Source organism: Rhea americana, unplaced genomic scaffold (genome assembly GCF_003343005.1).
Source record: "Rhea americana isolate MKP2758 unplaced genomic scaffold, rheAme1 scaffold_120, whole genome shotgun sequence".
Taxonomy (NCBI): domain Eukaryota; kingdom Metazoa; phylum Chordata; class Aves; order Rheiformes; family Rheidae; genus Rhea; species Rhea americana.
Window position 1 is genome coordinate 2887601 of NW_028185262.1, and position 21201 is coordinate 2908801.

At 51.4% G+C, this 21201-nt stretch overlaps 1 protein-coding gene across 1 annotated transcript; it reads right to left on the reverse strand.

Moving 5' to 3' along the window:
- Nucleotides 1–8071: 8071 nt before the first annotated feature.
- Nucleotides 8072–16217, reverse strand: RPN1 (ribophorin I). The gene is made up of 10 exons (XM_085324537.1): nucleotides 15947–16217; nucleotides 15275–15339; nucleotides 13573–13879; nucleotides 12777–12986; nucleotides 11639–11831; nucleotides 11210–11309; nucleotides 10797–10935; nucleotides 10479–10598; nucleotides 9725–9970; nucleotides 8072–8652 (listed from the first exon to the last, which is right to left on the reverse strand). Exons 1-10 carry the CDS (start codon nucleotides 16172–16174, stop codon nucleotides 8470–8472), a joined length of 1791 nt encoding a protein of 596 aa, XP_085180663.1. The 5' UTR covers nucleotides 16175–16217; the 3' UTR covers nucleotides 8072–8469.
- Between the last annotated feature and the right edge of the window lie 4984 nt (nucleotides 16218–21201).

Sequence of the window (21201 nt, forward strand, 5' to 3'; positions counted from 1 at the left end):
GGAAGGCTGGGCGCGACCCCTCCGCGCGCGGGGCCGGGCTGCGCCCGCGGCTGCGCGCGCTGGTGGAGACCTGGCGCCCGCAGAGCTCATTCCCGATGGGAAGAATTTGCTCCAAGTTAAGCCTGGCGGTGCTTCTTGCTTGGAGAAATAGGGGGAAAAAATAAAGAAAAGAAGTTGTTGGTCCCTGCGGAGCAAGGGGATTCCTTAATATGAGGGGAGGAGAAAGTGTCGTTAGCTCAGAAACAGAACTAGCGATCGCCACCCGTGGAAGACAGGTGTGGGGGCTGGCCCAGGCTGGCGGTGGGGATGGACAGGAATTACAGCGCGCTGGACTATAAACCTGCAACTCTCTCAGGTCCCTGAATTAGAGCATCCAGTGGAGGATGGCTTTGACCTCCTGAGCTGGCTTTAATTCTGCAGTTTCCCTTGGAGGACTGTAACTGAGAAGTCAAAGAGGGAGAAGCTGTTCTTTTGCTTGGGGGCCCTGGGACCGAGGCCACGTCTGGGGTGTGGGTGGCAAGGAGCCATCTGCCCGTACAAAGAGAAGCGGCAGTGTGTCCAGAGGGCAGACAGGAGCRGGGAGCTGCCACGGAGGCTCTCCTCTGGGAACCAGCGCTGGCCCGGCAGTGCAGGGATCAGCTGTGACTCCCACCCAGCATGATCTAGGCCATGCTGAGCCAGGGACAAGAAATCATGGCTGCTTGTCTTCACCAGCCAATCTTGCATGTACGTAGTTTCCTTTTCCTTCTACTTTTCTCCTTTCTTCGTTTTGTTCCCTTTCTTGTGGAAGCAGATTTCAGCCCTTCCAACCTTTTGGTTCCAGACTCTGCACAGGAGAAACACTAATCACAGACTCCCAGCAGAGCTCAGTTTAATTACCCGTGAGATGTTAATCTGCTGGAGGGTCTCGTGCTCCTTTATCAGAGCCTTCCTTTTTCTTTACCTTCTGCTGCTCTGCAATTCCCCTGACAGATGCCCCTCAACTCCTCACAGCCTCTCCAGGCAATTTGTTCTGAACAAGACCGCAGGTGAAATTGCTAGCTCAGAAAAGCTTCTGTGCACAGCAGCAGAGACAGAGAAACCCTGCTGTGCCGCAGCTCTGAGCCCTTTCTTGGAAGGTGCTCTGTTTTGGGAGGCAATGGGAAGTCATCTCCATCTGCTGGAGTCTCTGCCTGGACTTCCTCCTGCTATAACTGGAGCACACAAGTCTCAGGCTGGGCAGACCCAGCTGAAGGAAAGAGGAGACCTTGTGCTTGGATTCCTTGGTGGCAGTGTTGTCCCCTGTGCCAAAAGCTGGCTGTTATGGTTTGGGAACCAGATGTATCCAATCCCTCATGCTTGATGAGCAGACAGGCTTGGAAGAAATAAGGGATATCCTTGGAAAGAACAGCTGGAGTTCTGGCAGATCCTGAAGCAAACCAGAAATGGTCCTAGCAAGGCCAGCCCTTCCCTGGCCAGACCTGCTGGACTGACCCTGGTGGTGGAGGCCAGCACAGTGACACTGGCTGCAGGGGTGCAGCAGCTGCAGGAGGAAAGCAGGTGCAACTTGAGCTGCATGGAGGAGAGACCAAGTTCCCTGAGGGCCCCGCTGATGGGGACCCTGTCAGGCTCCTCCCTAGGGTGTCCAGCCTCGGTGAGCACCCTGGGACATGCATCTGGAACGGGGCATTTTCTTTACTTGTTGCTCAGAATAGAGCAGGGAGACCAGCCATCTCAGTTCTTTGAAATCTCCTTGGGTGCCTTCTGGGTTTGTAAAACCCAGCCACAAGAGAGGTTTTGAAGTTAGATCCCCTCAAGTTCCCAGAGACAAGGGGAAGGATGGGAGGAGGTTGGATAGCTACCTTCCTTTCCAGCTCATCTCTGTCCAGCTGGGATCCCTCAAGCAGGCAAACAGGACAAAGATGTCCTCTCTAGCCTCCTAGTCCAAGTGCTCTGTGGGGCGAGAAGCAGCAGGGGCCATCAGAGGGAGCTGTGGAAGGATGTGGCCACTCTCCTGTGGTGTCCTGGCAAGTGCCACCTGTGTCCTTGGAGGAGCTCTCAGCAGCTGCCTGCCACCGCACRCTGTCACTTGGGCACACATCTGAGGAATTTGCTGTCCACTTTTAYGGCTCCCAGGTTTGCCAGTGCTGCTGGGGGAATGATTCTGTCCCTTCCAGGTYCTGACATGATCCTCCTCCTTCCCCAGCACAGCCCTTCTGAGCAGGCCCTTCACCAACCATCCTCCTCTTCCACCAGCACTGAGATGGGGAAGGATCCCTTAAAAAGCTGCTGTGATGGGTACAGCAAGTACTGGGAGAGACAGCTTGTCYCTGGTCTGGGAAGGGAGGAGATGGATTGTCCAGGGTGGGACATGAGTAGGGGCAAGTCAGAAACAGAAGAGRGGAAAGGACCCTAGGTGCTGAGATGCAGCAGCAGCTTCTTTGCTGGAGACATTGTCAGTCATGAGCCCAGAAGCAGCCCTGCCTTGATCCCTGGGGTTTCCTGGCCTTTACTCTGTCTCTCTGGCTTAGGAATCATCCTTGTTAATTTTCTGTGGGGTTTTTGCCTCTCCCAGCTGGRGAATGCATGGGGCTGAGCTCTCAGGTGGATTTGCTCCCCATCAGCATCCTCTAGTGGGTAAACAGCAATGTGAACATGCAGATAAAGCCTGGTGCCTTCAAGGCAGCCCTCTTGGGTTGAGGGGAAGCCCTTCCTGCTGGGACTYGTCCTCTCATCTCTCCTGATTTCCTGCTTGCCAGTTCCCATGACAGGGGAAGCAAGGTACAAGCAATCCCTGGGGCAGAGTTTAGTCACATCTGCTCTGGCATTTGGGAAGAAGGACCAGGGCTCCCACAGCAAGCCCAGGGATGGGACAGGCAGCGTGTCTGTYACATGCGTGGGAAGAAGTGGCCCCAATTCTACTCTGTGGGGTGGTAGGTGAATCTGGAGACAGGAGGGAACTGAGCAGCTCTGTTCCACTCTGCCTCAAGGGCATAAGAGACTGGTAACAGTTTCAGGAGCTTTCAATAGCTACTGGCCTACTTAATTTAAAAACCTGCGTTTCTGTTCCTAGAGAGAAATAAGGCATACAGCAGGGGAAGAGACACTGAAATGCACAGGCTGACCCCAGACTGCTTTCTAGGGGAGGCTGGGAAATGGCCAGCTGWTGGGGTGAGGAACCCACGAACCAGGGACATACATGCAATGGGGAATATTGTAGCAATCAGGGAGGCTCCAAAGGCAGGACCCCCTGGTGTTCCTCACTTGGAGGGGGTATTCACTCCCCTTTGGCAGGGACAGGCACCCTGGAGTACCCAGTTCTGCACAGCTTCCCATGCTGAGCCCTTGACAAGCACAGCCCAGGTGTTTGCCATATTAGATAATTCTCCCAAAAAGCAAAGTAACCCTCTCTCCTGTCTAGGACTTCTCTCAGGTTGGGGGCTGCCCCCCTTTAAATCTGGCAGAGACAAGCAGCTACAGCYCTAACTGGTTCATTTGCTGCCATCAGCTGCTGTTGCTCTGGCTCTTCCCAGCTCCTGCGGACCCTGAATTCCTRGTAAGTGCTGTATTTTTTTTTCCTTCTTCCTTTTCTATATTATTCTCAGGAGTAATTTTGCAGRAATCCAGAAAGTGTTCTGCTTTCTAGGTCACTCTGTTGCTGTATGTTTGTGGAGGGTGTTCCTTGATGCATCTGTTGCTGCGGGCTGTTGTCACTGGTTAAAAAGGCTCAGTAGGGAGTGCTGTGTGCTTTGGGATGGTGTTCTTGCTGTGATTCCCCAGTAGCCTTGGGAACTGTGGGCATAGACGAGCAGGTACAGGGCTTGGAGACCCTGCTGGGGACAAAATTCACCCTGGGGAAATCACAGCATGTGTTTTTCTAGCCTATTTCATAATCCCATTGAAAAGCATGTTGTATTAATAGCTGCATCAGTGCATCCACCTAGTTCACCTGAGGTTGGGTACAGGAGTGTAGAGCCAGAGCCTGCCTGCCCRCCCTGAGGGTCTCTTGTCTGCCCCCATGACCCATGTCAAGTTTCRGAGCGAGGTGTTCCTGGGCCACTTGCCCTGGCTTGCCTTTCCCTGTTTGCAAGCTAGCTCAGCAGTGAAAGGGCTCGATTTGCACAGAGCAGGAGGCTGCAGTTACCCTGGGGAGGGTGGCAGAAAGGTGTCTGTGAGGAGAGGAGCAAAGGCTCTCTTCTTGCTGTGGCTGTTTTATCCTCAGCATCTGGAAATGGGGCAGGTCTCCTTGGGGACTGGGGGCCTTTCTTGCTAGGGCTGTCTGTATTCATCCCTCCTACTTACAGCAGCCATCTCTGCAGCCAYGGCTTCCAATAACAAGCAGGATCTGAAGCTACCCAGCAGCCACAAGGTCTGAGCCACGGCACTAATCAATCCACCCTTTGGGACGAGGAGAGGAAAACACAGCAAAACATTGCCCTCTCTGTAGGCTTTGATGTGGTGGGCACAAATGGCACCAAGGTACAGCTACAGCCACCTCCGCAGGGCATGCGGCTGTGGGGGAAGCCGGGCAGAGTGGGGGATGCAGGAGAGGAAGTGTGATGCTGCCTTATCCCCTGCAAGGGGGAACTAGAAATTAAGGGGATCTCTCTGGGATCAGCAGTTTGATTCCTTTTACTCTCCTGGACATGCCTGCATCACCCCAAATTCAGCAAGAAACCCCCAGCTAGCCTCAGAGGCCCCCAGGATCACCCTGCATCTCGTGCATGCTTTTGTCCCGTGGATTAATGACAATTTGTTTGATTTATCTGAGGTGCTGTGCTGCTTGCCCAGGGGACCGTGCATCCACATGGTCCCACCTGGGATGGGGAGCAGAGGGGTCTGCAGTGCCTTGGGGGCTCTGCATGATCTGGCTTTCCCTGCCCTGTCTGGGAGTGGAGCCCCCTTGGTGGCTGGGGGCTGTACTATCCCCCCTTGACAAGGAGCTGTGTGACTGGGAATGGCAGCAAGGCCTCCAGGCTTTTGGACAGGCAAGGACAGGGGGCCAAAGGGGCTGAGGGCAGTGGTCCTAWACCCTCAGCATCAGCCCTACTACAAGCATCTAACTGCCCAAGAGATAAGCAACGGCTTTGGAGACTTTGCAGGCTCCCAGCAATTCCGAGATCACCTCAGGCAGACTGAGAGGCCCTTGGCCAACTGCTCTCCTTGTCCCCTTGTCACTCAGGACCTGGCTTGGGCCAGTGAAGTGCAGTGCCAGGCTGGGCAGGCTGCTTGCCTGGGGCTCTGGGGCCAAGGCTCCAGCCTGGGAAAGCCCAGGGGGCAGGGAGAGGGGGCAGTGTGGGGGYGAGGCTCTGGGTAATTAGAGACGAGGAAGCAGGACTTCAAAGTGTAGGGTAGGGTGCAGTCACCRTGCGGGTGGTGAAACCATGGGGCTCTCCTTCCTTGCTTGGCYCCTGCCTGCCCATGGCCTTTTCATGAGGGTTGCAGGTGTGTGCTGTTTAACCGACACCTTAAATGCTCCTGACAGCAAATACCTCCTCAGGCACCAGCACAAGAGCCCCATGTAACAGCACCTTTTGGTGCTGGGAGCTGAGGCAGATAGATATTTTTAATGAGTACCGAAAACTGGCATCCTCCTTGTTCCTGGCCCAGCAGGAAAGGAAGAGCCCGTGGGAGGGGAAAAGAAACGGAGTGTAGGTTTAGTAGGAGTGTTGTGGCTCATTGCAGAGGGAAAGGCTRGTAAAGACCATGGACAGCATGTCTGTGACCCAGGGCTCGGCTGCGTGGACCTGAGACAGAAGGACTAGCCAGGCAGGGGGCTGGATGGCATCTTGCTGCTGGTGCTGGTCTAAAGGGCTCGCAGGCAGTGCTGGGCCAGTCATGGCTGTTTGGCTCAAGCCTCGTGCAGAGCCAGTGTAGGCACCTCTGCACACCTCCACTCCCCAGCACATCCGGCTTTGGCACTCGCAGACATGGAGGTGGTTTGGATGYCTCTGTGGTTAGGTGTACCCTAGCCTGATTTATAGGCAACCTCCAATTCTTTTGCTGAGTGCACTTTTCTCACCATCTGCAGGTGGCAGGGGCTCACTGGGGAGCCTTAGAGAGGGCTGCATTCAACTAAATCGCCCTTCCCTGCAGGACACCATAGGGAGCCACCTCAAGCCACAGCTCGGAAGGGCATCAGCAAGAAAGGTGGAGGGATAAACAACCTCCTTGGCTCTTTTCTGTATTGGGATCTCAAACTGCCTTGGTAAACAATTAAGCCATGCAATGGCAGAAGGGAAGACACATGCTGCAGTCCCTGCAGCCAGCYCTGGAGTGGAACAGGGGCTGCTGAGCAGTCCACTGAAGCAGTGCGCAGAAACAAAATCTTATGGGACTGAAATCATCAGGGAACTGTATGTGGTTGTAAACCCCTCCTCCCACTCAAAGAGGTCCTGGCAGAGTAGGGTTTCAGTGATGTTTGTCCTGAGGGGCAGAACCTGTTGAAATGGGTGCAGGGTAAGAACACAGCTGACTCAGCACCTGCTGCTCCTCCAGGGCTCTACTCAGAAGCCTCTCCTAAGCAGCAACCTGCCTTCTCCTAGTTAGCATGAGCAAACTTTGTTGCAGCAGCCAGGGCAACATCTGAATTGCTGGGAGGATGTAATGTCCCTCTAAGGCTCTGAAGCAAAGTGCAAATAGATCTCTCTCCTGCTCTTCAACACAGCTGAAGAGCAGAATCAGATGGGACATAGGGATAATCAGGTTATAGCCTATTTCTAATTGCTTCCAGTCTCCTGTATTTGCCTCCTTGCTTAAAAAGTTAGGACAGGAGGATCCACTCATTAAACTGCTATTACCTAGAAGACCCAGGCTTTGGGCAGCAGCAGCCAGGGACAACGCTGAGGGGGCCAGTTTGTACTTTGTGTACTGTTTTCTGCTCCCTTGATTCCCCAGCACCCGCACACATGGCAGAGACTGGAGACGAGGATGTATTTGAGTGAACTGCATCACCTCCCCTTCAAGTAGGAGCGAGGTGTTACAGGAGCTGCAAAAGCAATGGGCCTACAGTATGATGCAAGGGAAACTCTTTGTTGGCCTACAGGAGACATGAGTAAAGGCTGGTCCAGTTCGTGACTCCTACACAACTTCCTCTCTTTTTCTATATAAGGAAAAGACTGCAGAGAATAGCCCACCCCACCAGTGGTTATTAATAGTGAGCTGCCAGAGGCCTTCAACATGTACTGGAAATATGCTGCCAAGGCGGGCGGCATTTGTTTGCTGCTTTGGGGCTGGAATGCATGTGTATGCTGTGTCACCTGGATACGAGTGAGGGCCTGGCCGGGCAGTGTGAGAGAGGCAGGGACTGTGGTCACAGAGACCCCGGGCCCGCACAGGAGACCTTGTTTGAAGAGGGGGGACTCTTTCAGTAGTGCTGCCCCATGCATAAGGAAAGCAAGTGGTGTGCAAGGAGAGACAAGCAGGGAGGCACAGCCCAGGGTGTTTTTTCTCCCCACATGGGTCTATGTTCCTGTGCAACCTTTGGGACTGAGGGCTCCGCTTTCTCCCCTGCCCTGGTCAAGCGCGGCAGAGCTATCCCCGGCTGTCTGCAGTGCCTGTGCTAATGCAAGCAGGATGCCCTGTGCCCATGTAGCCCTAATGCCAGGGCCCAGGCCGGGCAAAAGGAAGGGCTCCCCAGTGCACRGCAAAACGCTGGCAGCAGGACGCAAACCGGCGGCCTCGGAGCACCACGTTGCCCCTGTATGGCGCGGCGCTTCAGCTGCGCACGCATCGTGCACCACCAGGACAGCACCCCCGCCCCCCGGCAGGGCACCGGCGGCCGGGCCTGGTGGGCTGGCGGGGCACCCGCGGCCGCAGCGAGCGGCCCCAAGCCAGGTCCCCGTGCAGAGCCCGGCCCGGCAAGGTCCGGCCYGCCCCGCAGGCCGAAGGCAAGCGGGAGGCATAGCAGCGGCGGACCGGTCCGGTGCCAAACCCCGTTCCCYGGGGAACAAGCACCGTCCGCGCGTTGGTTCCGGGCCCCGCTGAGACAGCCCAGGCTGGCTCCCACCCTCCCTGCTGCCGCATGATCTTCCCTGCCCGCCCGCAGCCTTGTTCCAATTYGACAGGCACTGGCGGTTTTATTCCAAAGCCCTTAGAACAAAACTGTCTTTATTCTTTATGGACATGACATTCGGGTTTGCCACGAGCATGTCTGTGCTCAGACTGGCCGTTTGTAAACGTTTAGTAAGAGCATATCTACTCAGGGAAAAAGAAAAGCAGGAAACTGTTTTATAACTGGGCTATGTCTCTCCTCAAAAAACCCTGTTATCCATCCAAACAGCATTACATCATGGTCCCTTGCACAGATGTGGCTGAGCAGACAGGCTCTGTGAAAGATTCTAAAAACAAAACTTACTTTCAGACATTTCACATCATTTTTTTCCCCAGTTTTGCTGGGAAGGAGCATTACTAGTTTTGGCTCAAAGTATGTCCACTCCCAGACCTCTCATCTCCTTTGCACCCCCCCCTCCCAGTTACTAACCCACTGAGTTACAATGCATCAAGAATATTGTCGATTTTGGTGACCAGCTCCTGGCGCTTGTTGGAATGCATCTTCTCGTTCTCAATGTACGTGTCCTTCTTGAGCTTGCCTGCTACCAGCCGCTCTGCCTCAACAGAGGACTTGAGAACGAGCTCCTTGACTTGGCTGTCGAGCTTCTGAATCTCACTCACCTGACAGGAGTGAGAAACAAAGGAAATATTAGAGGATTCAAAAAAAAAATCCCTACAGTGAAGCTGGAACAGAAGAGAGTAATGCTGGACCAAAAAACACTATCAGTGGCAAAAGGGAACATCTCCTGTCCCTGAGTATCACCTCCTGAGCTGCCACCTCTCTCTGTCATCATGTCATGAGAAACAGCTTGTGAATGGCTAATCAAGCAGTATAGATAAAGGGGATCTGAGAAACCAGGAGCTATATAAGCAGAAGACAGGTGCAATGACTGAACAGTGTTACTGATGGATTTCTGAAAGGCTTTCGGCTAATTTTCAACTGTGACAGCTGGAAGCTGTGTCCTTCTTGCAGTGAATGTGATGGTGTGTGAGAAATAGGAAGGCTGCTATCCACAGCAGCAGATCTACTCCTCAAACTAACAACAGAGTAAAATGGCTGTGGGTTGAATGGACCTTGGAGATCAAAAGTGTCCCCCACTTGGGGTTAGCTGACTGCTCCAGGTAAATGTTGAAATACAATGGAAGGTGGAGAGGAGAGTGGGCATGCTCGAGTAACAGTTTCCTATGCAGTACAGCAAAATCCCCCTAAGGAGCATCGTGTTGCTAGAACTGTCAGCATCAAATTCAAGTGTACAAGAAAATAAGGGATTAGGCAGAAGATTCTTGGTTGGTGTCATTAATAGAGTCAGAACAGATAATGTGTTGAGAGTCTCCCTTTTTGCCTAAGTGTCACTGCCATGAGCTCACTGACAAGCTTCAGGACCATTACAAAAGTGCACCCATGCAGCTGGTTTAAGGAATGTTTCAGAAACAGAACAAGCAGCTGTTTACCAACAGCACTTAAAGGGCTGCATGGCCAAGAGTACAGCAAATAGGAGAAAAAAAGAACAAATGGATCTTCACASCTTCTGGCAAAAAAGAAATCACTTTTTGGACTAAAAAGATACAGGCTGCTGAAATTAAACCGCAAATTAAAGCTGACCTAGAAAACTTGATAGAGCCAAGAAAAGCAGAGCTTTAAAAAAAAAAGGAAAAAAAGAAAGAAGAAAGAAAGAGAGATTACATTTCTTACTTTATCACATAAGTCAGAGCCTTCTGTCTTCAGTTTAGACTGCAGAGAGGCTATTTCATTTGTCAGGGCCTTGTGCTCTGTCTCCAAAGACTTTTTGCCACTGTTTAGGGTGGAGATGTCCCGTGACTGCTTGTACTTATTCACTGCTTCATCRAAATGACGATAAAGCCCAAGTCTCTTGTTTACCAAAGTAAGCACTTGCTCTGTGATACARGCAACCTTCATCCTAGCTTCAGCAGCCGGATCCTGCAAGAGGAGAGAATGGAACATCAAGACAATCACATCGTTGATCTGCTTCAAGCCACGTTTATAGTCTGGCACAAGGCTATTACAGAAAGTACTCCCTTTGCAATTAAATCAACTGACAGCAGTGAAGTGAATGATACAAGCATCTTGTTCAAGGACTGACTAGGGCAAGTGTCTTTCACCACTTGGGCTAGCCTAGCAAATAGCTCAAAAAAACCCAAAACAATGCTGGAGAGGGAGAACTGCAGACAGGCTCTAGAGGCTCTGCTTCTCAGGGATGGATTTTATCTAGAAGGCAAAACTCAGATTAGCCTTAGTACACTAATTCAGATCCTAGAGAGGAGTATCAATGCTCAGGTATGATAGGAACAGGGCTCCATTTAAGCATCTAGATGGATACCTAATCAGCAGGAACATTCAGTGAGGGAAAACTACAGGCCAAAAAAATCTCCAGTCATTCGATCAGTAAGCTACTAACGCTCCTAAAAGGCTCTTCATCACACAGCACCTTAGTAATGGAGAAATCCAGCCTCACGTAGACGATCACAGTGAAGAACAAGATGTAAAAGGCTCCAACCACCAACAGAGGCTCCTGCAGCATCAAGATTTTGTTGAAGGTGTAATGAACCTGGAAGAGAAGATTAACACACTGAACAGTGACCCGTGTTTCTATGGCAGAGAACTTCTCCCCCAGACAGCAGTGGAATTGGCCATGTGATTCAGCAGACACTTATTTTGGAAATTTGATGCAGACGTTTTGACCATGCTGATGGAAACAGGATGCCCAGCTGGTCAAGCAAACCATGCAAACAGCAGCCACACTCACCACAATATCTTGAATGTGCTGCTCCACCAGATTGCTCTTGTGTGCCACAATAACTGGGCGTCCAAAAGTGTCCAGATATGTGTAGTGAAGCTCATCCGAAGCACGATTGATTTCATAGGGGCTGTCCACATGGATATTCCTATGGATAAAATCAGACAGTCCTATATGACTCTCTCTGTATGCTGTTTGAGATGATGTTATTCAAGACTTGGTTGATCAACTGTGGCCTCTAGCACAAAACCAATTATGCAGTTTAAACAGTCCTTTAAAAGGAAACGAAGTTGTGTTCCAAGGTTTCCTCTGTATGCACAGCCAGTRGTTTTGTTTCACTGTCCTCAGGCCATTTGGGCAGGCAGGAGAATTGCCACTAACACAGCATCTTCTGCAGTAACGAGTCAGGAGCAATGACTTACTTGGCACCTTCTGGCAAGATGATCTTGACAGTCAGAGAGTCCGTAACTTGCTCATCAAAAACATGGTCTACAAACCTCATTTTCAGGGCATACTGATCACCTAAGAGAGGGTAAACCAGAGAGGTTATGCTTCCTGGAAAACTGAGAGGCAACCCTGAATTTCAGCTCTTAACAGAAGCAAGAACAAAATCAGTGACAGATACATCATACGGCAGGGGGCATCAGCTGACTCAAGTATATTTTAACGACATGTCTACAAAATCCTGAAGTAAGCACAGAAAAGAGATGGATTTGCATATTCTAGAAACAATAGCTAGCAACTGTTGTTGCTAAGATGCAGCATAAGATGGCTTTGAGTCCTTTACTGTATTTCAACCACTCCTAAACACAATGGAAAAGGTTTCTTATTCCCTTCCCTGTGCCACTCACCAAGGTTGTAGAGATATTCATAGCTTGGCAGGTTATAGCCAATGATGTAATGAGTCTTCCATCCTCCAAAGAGCGGGAAGCGGGGCCGGATCTCCATCTCCACAGAATCATCCAGGACAAGGAGGTGGCTGGTGGAGATGTTTCCAATTTCATCTCGGTAATACACGTCCTGAGCAGCAGCTGGGAGAATGGTCTGCATGGAGAGAAGCAATACTCAGCACATCAGCTAGGAGTCATTTCCAGTGGAGCTGGCAAAACCAGTAACAGCTGTTGAGTATCAAGAACAGCATTCCCATGTGAGACCACAAAATGGCCAATCAGTTACACTGAGRAGTAAAACTGTGCTATTATAAGCCATCAGCCACAGAAGTGACTGCCAGTGTTCAGGTCACTTGGCCTCTTAAGTGAATGGGGAAATCCAGCGCTTTCTCCAGCCCAGTTTCAAGTACCTCAGACAGCAAGGGATCTCATCAAACCCATCAGGACAGCAATTCCCTTTTCATTCCAGCCCACTGCACCCAACTCCTTGAACTTGCTGCTTTGCACTCAGCAAAACAAGATTTCTATTTGTCTGTACCACYTTAGAGAATTAAAACAATCAATCCTGGAGGCTTCAAGGAGCGATAAAGGTTTCAGTTGAAATGTAAACACAAAAATCTGGATAGCAGAGGTACAGCTTTAAGTGCTTCATGATCAAGGAATGAATGGGTGAGTTTCTAATTAATACTGTTCAATATGACAAGATTATAACAGAGAGGGCAACTGGGAAAATAAGATAGTGGGGATAGAATAAAAGGCTCTTGTACAGTGGAAWGAGGGAAGCAGAGCTGCCAGCACAGGAGATTAAGAATTTTAGAGAGTCCCTGAGATTGGAGGGGTGGGAGTGTGGAGAGACACTGCACGACCTTGTCTATGCAGTCTGGCCAACAGAAACAATGAGGCAAGTAACCTCCTAGTACCTTCTGTACCTGCACAAGCTAGTCCTATCCACTATGGGTCTTCTCTGCAGGTATTTCAGAGCTTTAATGTTGCCTTATTATTTGGTTATGACCACTAAAGGGAAAAAGATAACTGGGTTTTTATCTGGAGATACAAGAGCGGGAAGCCACAGTAAAAATGAACAAAACAAAATGTTAACCTTAAAAGATTTGACAGAAGAAATCCCACTGTCTGGCTGTCTCTGGTAGTCGTATCTGGAGAAGGGCCCTTTCAGCACTGCTCCTGTATGCTTTAAATCAACAGTCTCTTCAACTGCAATGTTTCCCCAGTGAGAAACCTCAATGACTCGGGTCATACTGGTGATGGTCAGGAACGGGCTGTTATTCTCATAGTGTACCTTCAGGGTGTCCTAACAAGGAGAAAAGACGATTCATTAGCCACAAACTAAGGAGTAAYTTTTTTCCCAATTATCTGTCTCTGTGTCCCACAGAGAACCTTTYGTGGCAGGCTCTGCAGAAGGGTGAAATTGTCTGCAGGGAAGGCTTTGCTACAGACTCTTGTTTAATAGGAAAGAGTCACCCCAGCCCAACTCACACAGAGCACCACGTATTGCGTTCATAGGCAAACACCTTGCACCTCTGCAGTTATAGTGGTGAGGGATCCTGGAGACACAGTTTTTTGACCACTGGGGCTACACCAGCAGAATCCTCCACTGCAAGTATGAACCYGCCTGAACCATGCATGAACTGGCTTGGTTTATTCTACAGACTCCAGGCTGCAGTCAGTGACTGTGTCTGTACTAGGAGCACCTTCTTGAAGAATATGTTCCTGCTTTGCATGCAGACTAATTCAGACTGAATTTGTGATCGTTCACCAAAGCCTTACACCAAAGATGCCTCTTCCCATTTTCCAGCCTTTTGAGATGCAAATCCCATGCTTACAAGATGCCTGTGCAAAAAGCAGCAAGCCACAGCCTTTTTTGCACAGGTATTTACCTGGCTGTATGGCGGGATGTCCTTGAAGGGGCCATATTCAATCATGTCTTCTGTGCGGGAAGGGTTGCCCAGCTTGGTGTAGCTCTCCACATTCCTAGAGGCCAATTTGACCCGGGTTGTTTGGGTCTTGGTGAAGTATGGTGAGTAGAAATAGTGATTTCCTTCAAAGACCACAAATTGTTTCTCACTCTGSGTAATGTGGGTGGGGTATGGCTGCAGGACATGTGTGAAAACCATTTCGACAGATACACGGATCTTGGCTCCTGGTGCCAAAGTAGATGGCAGCTTCACAGAGAAGAATTTTCCGCTGGAAGGGAGAAGAGTAGGTAAGTCAAATGTCAGATCTCCCCTGAGAGTAATCAAATCCAACCCCTGTGATATCCCCTCTGGATGGGAACCCTTCTGGAATTCTGTATCATGTACATGGTGCATGACTGTGCCCACGCTGTATTTGTTCCTCAGAGGCCTACAGGCCTCCTCTCCTCCTAGAGAGTGTGCTTGCCCTAGACTGGGGAAGCATGACAGGGCAACAGAGGGTGAACAGTGTTCAGGTACAATTACACTCTTTGATTTGCAATGCATCGGAGTTCCATTTTGGAAGGGAAATGGTGACACATTCCCCTCTCCAGTTAGGCATCTATAAAGCATGCTTCAGTATGGCCTTTTCATTCTTTTCTAGGTGAAAATAACGATCTGAATGGGAGGAAGCACATGCAAATGTCCAGAAGACAAATCAGTAATGTCTTAAGTACCTGTTCCCACAAAGTTTGTTCCTTCTCAGCTCAACATCACTTTTTCACCCATAGGATACAAAACTAAGGTAAGGTCAGAAAAACAGTAGGGTTTTGGACTGGAGCACTGAAGAAAGGAGTAAGTTTTCACCACACCTACTTTTAAAGTGTGTTTCCTCCAGCTCTCATGGCTCAGAAAGCTCTCCTCTGCCCAATCTTAAGACTAGCACACAATGTCCCAAGCTCATCAGGCAAAGCATCACATGAAAGACAGCATCTTCTCTCTCTGCAGCAGGCAACAAACCTACGCTGGGCTGCAGCATTCAACGTAGTGGTATTCCCCACATGAGACATAAGAGTGCTGCTGTGGGGCATGGCCAAAGAGCACTTATAATCTCTCTGTAATTACTAGAGCAGATTGTTTGAGGCACCAAAAGGGGGAATGGCACAACTGTAGCTGTAATGCACATCTTACCTGATGCCTTTTAATAACAGGGAGTTATTTAAGGCACTGAGGCAGGAAAGATCTAGGGGGGAAGTCAGAACCCTGCAAACTGTCCCTTTCAGTAAGGGGGACTGAGCACAGCTGAACCACCTGAGGGGAGCATTYAAGAGAGACTCTCACTAACAGTCTTGGGTGGATGTGAGTGAGAAGCAGGTATGTGCTGCTTGGTTCAGTGCAGAGATCTAAAACCACTTGGACAATCTCCTAGGGAATGAGCATCTAAGGGAGAGAAACRACTTCTAATGTGGCCTCCTGGGCTGTAGGAATTGGGCTCAGTTACCTGTGTGAACTGCGCTCCTTGGCCCTGCAGCACCCCAGGGTGCAGTCTGAGCACGGTTTGGTCCTTTCAAGAACAGAGGCCTCCAGGTAYGCCAGGCTGTGGTTATATTTCTGCTCCACTCTAAGGGAGATGGTGCAACACAGATGCACAAGCTCCAGGTACTGACCCTCAGAGGGTGACACTCACCTTTTACCTTTAACTTTAGTCTCTCTCACTTCCAAGGTGTTCTCCTCCTCTTCCTCACCCTTCACCTGTTCCAAAACAAACTGGTCAGCATGCTGCTGTCTGAAAGCACTAATGTGACTAGGGCAAACTCCATATATCCCCTAAAACCTCTTATGGGGATGCACCCACAGTAAGTACTAGCTGATGAAGAATTACCTGAATTTTAAATACAACCCTTTTATGATCTTTTTCATTAATGCAAATTGCCACTTGGTCAATATGGGAGTAGTGATGGTTAAAGAACTCCTGATAACGCTTTCGAGCCTGCCTCAGCCTGGTTCCCAGGCCAGTGGGGCTGCTGTCGTTTGTGCTAGTGCACGTCTTGGTCAACCACCTTGATTGCTCCGGTACGTCGCCTACAGCGCCTGGGGCGTGAGGGGGCCGCGGGCAGCAAGCAAGCGGGCCGCTGCGGCAGACACYTGCGAGCGGAGGAAGCCCCTCGCGTTTTAGTCCGTCGGGGGATGAGCAGCAAGCCGGACCTCGGGGCCCGCTCGCCCCAAGCGGCAGCTCCGCCCGGTGCGCGGCGCGGCGCACGGCGGGGCGCTGCGCTGACGTGTCCGTAACGGGCGCAGGCGGGCGGCGGGACCCGGGGGCGCCCCGCCGCCGCCCCCCCCCGCTCCCCGCCGCGCTCACCTGCACGCCCAGGTAGGCCAGGTGGGGCTCCAGGCCGGGCTCCAGCGCCAGCAGGAAGGCGGAGGCGGCGGTGCCCCCCGCCGCGTTGGCCAGCCCGATCTCGGCCGAGACCTTGGCCAGGTGCGTGCTGAGGTCCACGGTGCGCCGCACCTCCTCGGCCATCAGGTCGGCGGCGGCGGCCCGCGCGGCCGCCAGGCACAGGAGCAGGCGGCACAGCAGCCCCGCCATGGCCGACACAGCGCGCGGGGAGGGCACAAGATGGCGGCGCCCGCGCTGCACGGGGAGGGCACAAGATGGCGGCGTCCGACGGGGGAGGCGGCGCATGATGGCGGCGCCCAGCGGTGCTTGAGGCCCCCTGCGGAGTAGGTGGCTTCGCGAGTGCCTGAGTGCAAAGGCTGCGGCCAAGGCGGCTGAGCCCTCGGAGGCGGCAGCGATGGGCTGTGCGGCGGGCGTGACTCCCCTCCCCCAGACGCCCCAAAAGCAGGACGCAGTCCCCATGCCCTCGCCGGGATGCCGGGTTCCCGGTGCACGGCCTTGCCACCTCCGCCCCGCTCACCACRCGTGGGTAGACCCGCTTCTAAAAATCACTGCATGGCCGGGGGGGAGCAACAAATAATTTAGGGTGCTCTGTGTTTCCCTTTGGCTTCTGTGCCCTCAGAGCATCCATGCACTTTCTAGTCTTCTCCTGCCACGCACGAACCAGAAGCTTTRTTTTCTCATTTTTAGCAAAACTCCAGGAGTGGGAGCTTCAAAAGGCCAAAACTTCAGAGCCTTGTGATAATACCCTGCCGTCTGACGGCCCGAGAGAAGGCGTCCGGCACAGCCCCGCAGGACAGACAGCCGCTCGGCGGGAGGGACGAGGCAGCCGTGTGCGGAAGGCAGGCCAGGGCTGGGAGCTGCCGGCAGGAGTTTGGCCCTGAGCTAAAAAAACACTGATAATAAATTTCTAAATGATGCTACAGCAGAAATGTTGCCGGCAGCCAAGGCAGGGTAACTGAGCCTGAACTAACTTAGAGGTGGAGAAAGGAAAATGTTAGTGGTTTAACACATGACAGTGGGGAGAGGGCAATTGACAGATAAAAGCAAGAAACGGATGTTGTCTGCCGTGACTGCTGGAGCAGGGCTTTTGCCTGGGAGCCCTGTGGGACAACAGGCTTTTTGTGTTTGTGTAATGTGACCCAGGGCTGGACCCTTCTTAATATCTTCATGTGAGTCACCAAAGGAGCTCTCTGGTTTGGGCTGAGATTGCGCTGGAAGCACTGGAAGGGGATTTCCTAAATGTTGTAGAGATGGGATCTGGAGTCAAACAAACCCKCGGCAACGGCTAAAATAGGATGTTTCCTGAGCATCACCTCTTAACTGGTATTCCTCCCCTACGACCACTGTTCTCCCAATTCCTGTCGTGAAAGTTTTCTTCACAGATGACTTCACTTTCCCTTTGATTCATTTTGGTGCTGGATGTGTGAATTTGGCAGCCAGCCCTGCCAGCGTGTCCTCGCACAAGCGGGCGTTTTCATCGCTGTGTTTTGGGCAACATCAGGGCAATCTTCCAGCAGCACAGCAGGAGGTGGGCTCGGGGATGAGCGTCTCAGCCTCGTGCTTACAGCTGGGGGAACGTTCCCGGTCCCTCTGCTCTCCAGGAAAAGCGTGTTTATCTTGGCCCTGTTCTCCAGAGAGCCGGGGCTGGGGCCGTGAGAGCTGGGTAGGCAGGTTAGGGGAGAAACAACTGCGAGTCATGCATGGCTGAACAAAACTGCTGGCTCTAATTTAAGGTTGGCCAGCAGTGCTGCAGCTGGGGACTCCCTCCGGTTTTCTGCCTGAGTTGTTTTGACCGTGGAAAGCTTCTCTGCTATAAGTGGCTGTCACTGTCCTTCCTTCAACCCCAGCCCCTGTGTCACAGGGAGTAAATGAACTCCAGACTRCGGCTCCAATAACACGCACAGCTCCAGCCTCCCCCTCTAGTCCTCCAGGCAATTTCTCCTGGCAAAGGGAGGAAAAGAAGTAAATGCACGTTTCCCTCGTGTCTGGAGATAATTGGGTTTTGCTCTTTACAGCCAAGGTTAAAGGTGGCTTTCTGATGGGTTCAGCCCAGAACCTGGATCTGAGCTCGCTGGGGAATGTGAGGCTCCAACATCCAACCTGTTCCAGGCTCTGGTGAGCTCCGAATCAGGCTGTTAGGTGCTAAGCCGTTGTTCATATCCATTTCTAATTGCAGTAATTGAGTCATTCTGAGTCTGTGCAATGTCTGCACCAAGATTTCAGCCCCAGCACATAGTCTACATTTATCTGTAGGTTGAAAAGCTGTTGCCTTTAGGATTCTTGCTTCAAGGATGAATTTGGCTCTGCAGACCCATCTCACTGCTGTCCTGCACATTATGTAGATAATTAGGCTTTCATAGAGCAGGTATAAAATGCTGTGACTGCTGTTACTTTTTGCATGGGTTCAATCAATGTGCTCACAGAAAGCATCATAAAAATGGGCCCCTGGCTGGGCTTACTGGTTATATCTGTGAATAGCTCATGCTGCGTTCGAGCAGGAAGGGAGAGGCTGGTTTTAAGCATGCGAAGTAATGTGAGGCCCTTGCCAGATGCTGCGATGTAATTGCTCCAGGCTGTAGCATGTGCACAGCTCCAGCATCTTCAGCCTCCCCAGCCTGCCCGGATCCTGCCTTCTCGCCCCAGTCCTAAGGAGCCCAGCTCGGGGTGCCTGCGYGCTGCAGAAGGGGGAGCGGGGAGGGAGCCGTCAACGTGCCAATAAAGTGCTCGGTGGGAGGCTGGCTGCACGTTCCTGCTGCTGGGGGACAGCACTGCCGAAAGGCCGGCTTGCCCTTTGCATGAGGCTGTTTGCGTTGGTGGGGTCGGGGCTGTGCATCTGCGAGGCTGTGCCGCCCCGGCCTGCTCCCACCGGGCTGCATGGAAAGCAGGATTAAGCCTTGACAATGCCTGTCCTGCCAAGCGATCTGTAATCTAAAGCAGCAGCATGAGACAAGAGTCCTGAGCCTCTTACTTTTCTTTTCTTTTTATTTTTTTTCCCTCCAAATTCCCCCTTGCAGGAAATGCTCTTCAACAGCAGTAACACCCTGGGGGCTGCAGGCTGGGGAGCAGCCTGAGCGAGGTGAGCAGAGCCCCTCTGCCGTCTGCACACCAGGCACTGCCCCCGCTGCAGACAGCGTGCTGCAGAGAGAGCGTCACCCAGACAGCGTGTCACCCAGAGACCGTCACCTGTGGAGACACCATGCACCCGGGAAGGAGCCGTGCCAGCCCAGCCGTCTGCCAGGGCAGGGGGATGAGAGCAGCCCCATAAATGCCTCCAGCAGAATGGTCCATTGGCAGAACTGTACCCAAGGAAAATCCCTGTGCTCTTCTGCTTTTAGAGGGCTGATGCCAAACTTGGAGCTGTGTGATCTTTAAGAGCAATTTGTTCTCAAGGAGGAGAGGAGGGGAAGTTGTTTTCCTAAGGAGCAGGTAGGCTGTGTCCACAGGAGCACACTGAAGTCTGTAGCAGTAGGGAACACGATTGATCTCAGTGTAAGCCTCACAGCAGCAGGCAGGTTACACTGGGAATATATAGACTGTGATGTTTTGCTTTCTGAGGAGCCCAGATGAGGGGTAGGAGATATAAAATAGGTTTGTGCATGGGCACAGTGTAAACAGTGCAAGTCATCCTGGCAACACCTTACCTTGTAGATAAGGTATCTATTTACCTTGTAGATAAAGCTTTAACACAAATCTAACCATGATCCTGAAAAACTCACAGGCATGTGGCTGTCGTGATGTCGTGACGTGGGGCGGGAAGTGCTTTGGATTTGATTGTTGTTTCACTGTTTAATGCTGTGCATGTAAAACTGAGGCAGCTTTCTGGAGCTGTGRGTGGGAGGCACAGGTCACTTCTCTTCCATCATCAGTCCTGGACTACTGAGGCTTTGAAATCCTGAGCCACAAGAGCATAGGTAAGATCTGGCTGATTGACAGCAGAGTTTACTTGGCCAGGAGGATCAGACCATTAAAAAAAAAGAAGAAGAAAAGAAAAAGAAAGAAAGAAAAAAGTCGTCTTCTAGTTTCATTATTTTTACAACCTCATTTTTCAGCTAGTCAGCACATCTTCTGCTGAGCTTCTGCCAAGCAAAACACGCCGTGATTCTTGGTTTGGGCTCGCCTGTGATTGCAATGGGAGTGGTGGGCCTGGGGGGAGGTCTGTTTTGGGTTTAACTGCTGCATTTTGTCTGCCTTGGAAGTGAGTCCTGCTGTCACACAGGGACAGTGTTAAAGGAGCACTGTCAGCTTGAGGACTGCTCCTCTGAGGTTTCCTTAAGTTGCTTTAGCAATCTGYGAGTCTCCCTTATACATTAGCATTATTTCACTATTTTAAAAAAAATCACTTATTTCTGGGTTTTAAAAAAATCTTTTTCCCCATGTTAAGACATGAGACTCAGAAAAACTACTGGAGAAAACTRACTGTGCACAGAAAATGGAGAAACTGACTGTACAAAGTGTTGTGAAGCACAGGAAAACCCGCTGGAGGAAAATGTCAGTGTCCATTAGCCTTGGAACGGGGCAAGACCAATAYGTTACAGGTATTGTGGCAATTGTGAGGAAAACATTGCAGAAAAAAAAGTACTTTCAACTCTGTTTCTGAAGCTTACTAGAAATGTAATTTGAAAGTTATAGACAGGCATTGGATGACCGCAAATGAAGAAATCTTTTACACACGTATAGTTTTACATAGAGCCTGAGGCCAGCGCAAAGTGTGGGTGCATTGCCCACACGAGAAGCCTTGCTTTGGTTTGGGTAGGTTTGGATTTTGTTACAGGATCAGAGCAGATTTTGAACAGAGGGAACTGAGCTGGTTTAATTGTGTCAGAAAATTATAGTGTGGCTGGCGCTGCTAGTTGCGTACTTCCACGTGTAGACAGGACCTGGGCACAGTGTCCCCAGCAAACCCCGTATAAAGTATAATCTGGCCTTTCTACATTATATCCTGCCTTGAAAATGCCTTTTGCAGATGGCTGTCTGCAAACCTGGAGGAGGCATAAAGATAGGATGCAAATCTTGGTTTGAAAAGACAAACGCTACCTTCTACAGAGGACGAGCAGGCAGGGAAGTCGCGCTCCTTCCAGCTCTGGAGGAGGAGGCTGAGGCTGCAGTGGGGATGTCCTGGCTGTGCTTAGGTTTGGCAYTAAAACGCTGGGACAGAGGCCGCGAAGGAGCAGCCTGCGGAAACACGGGCTCCAAGGTAGGAGCGCACCTTCGGCCGG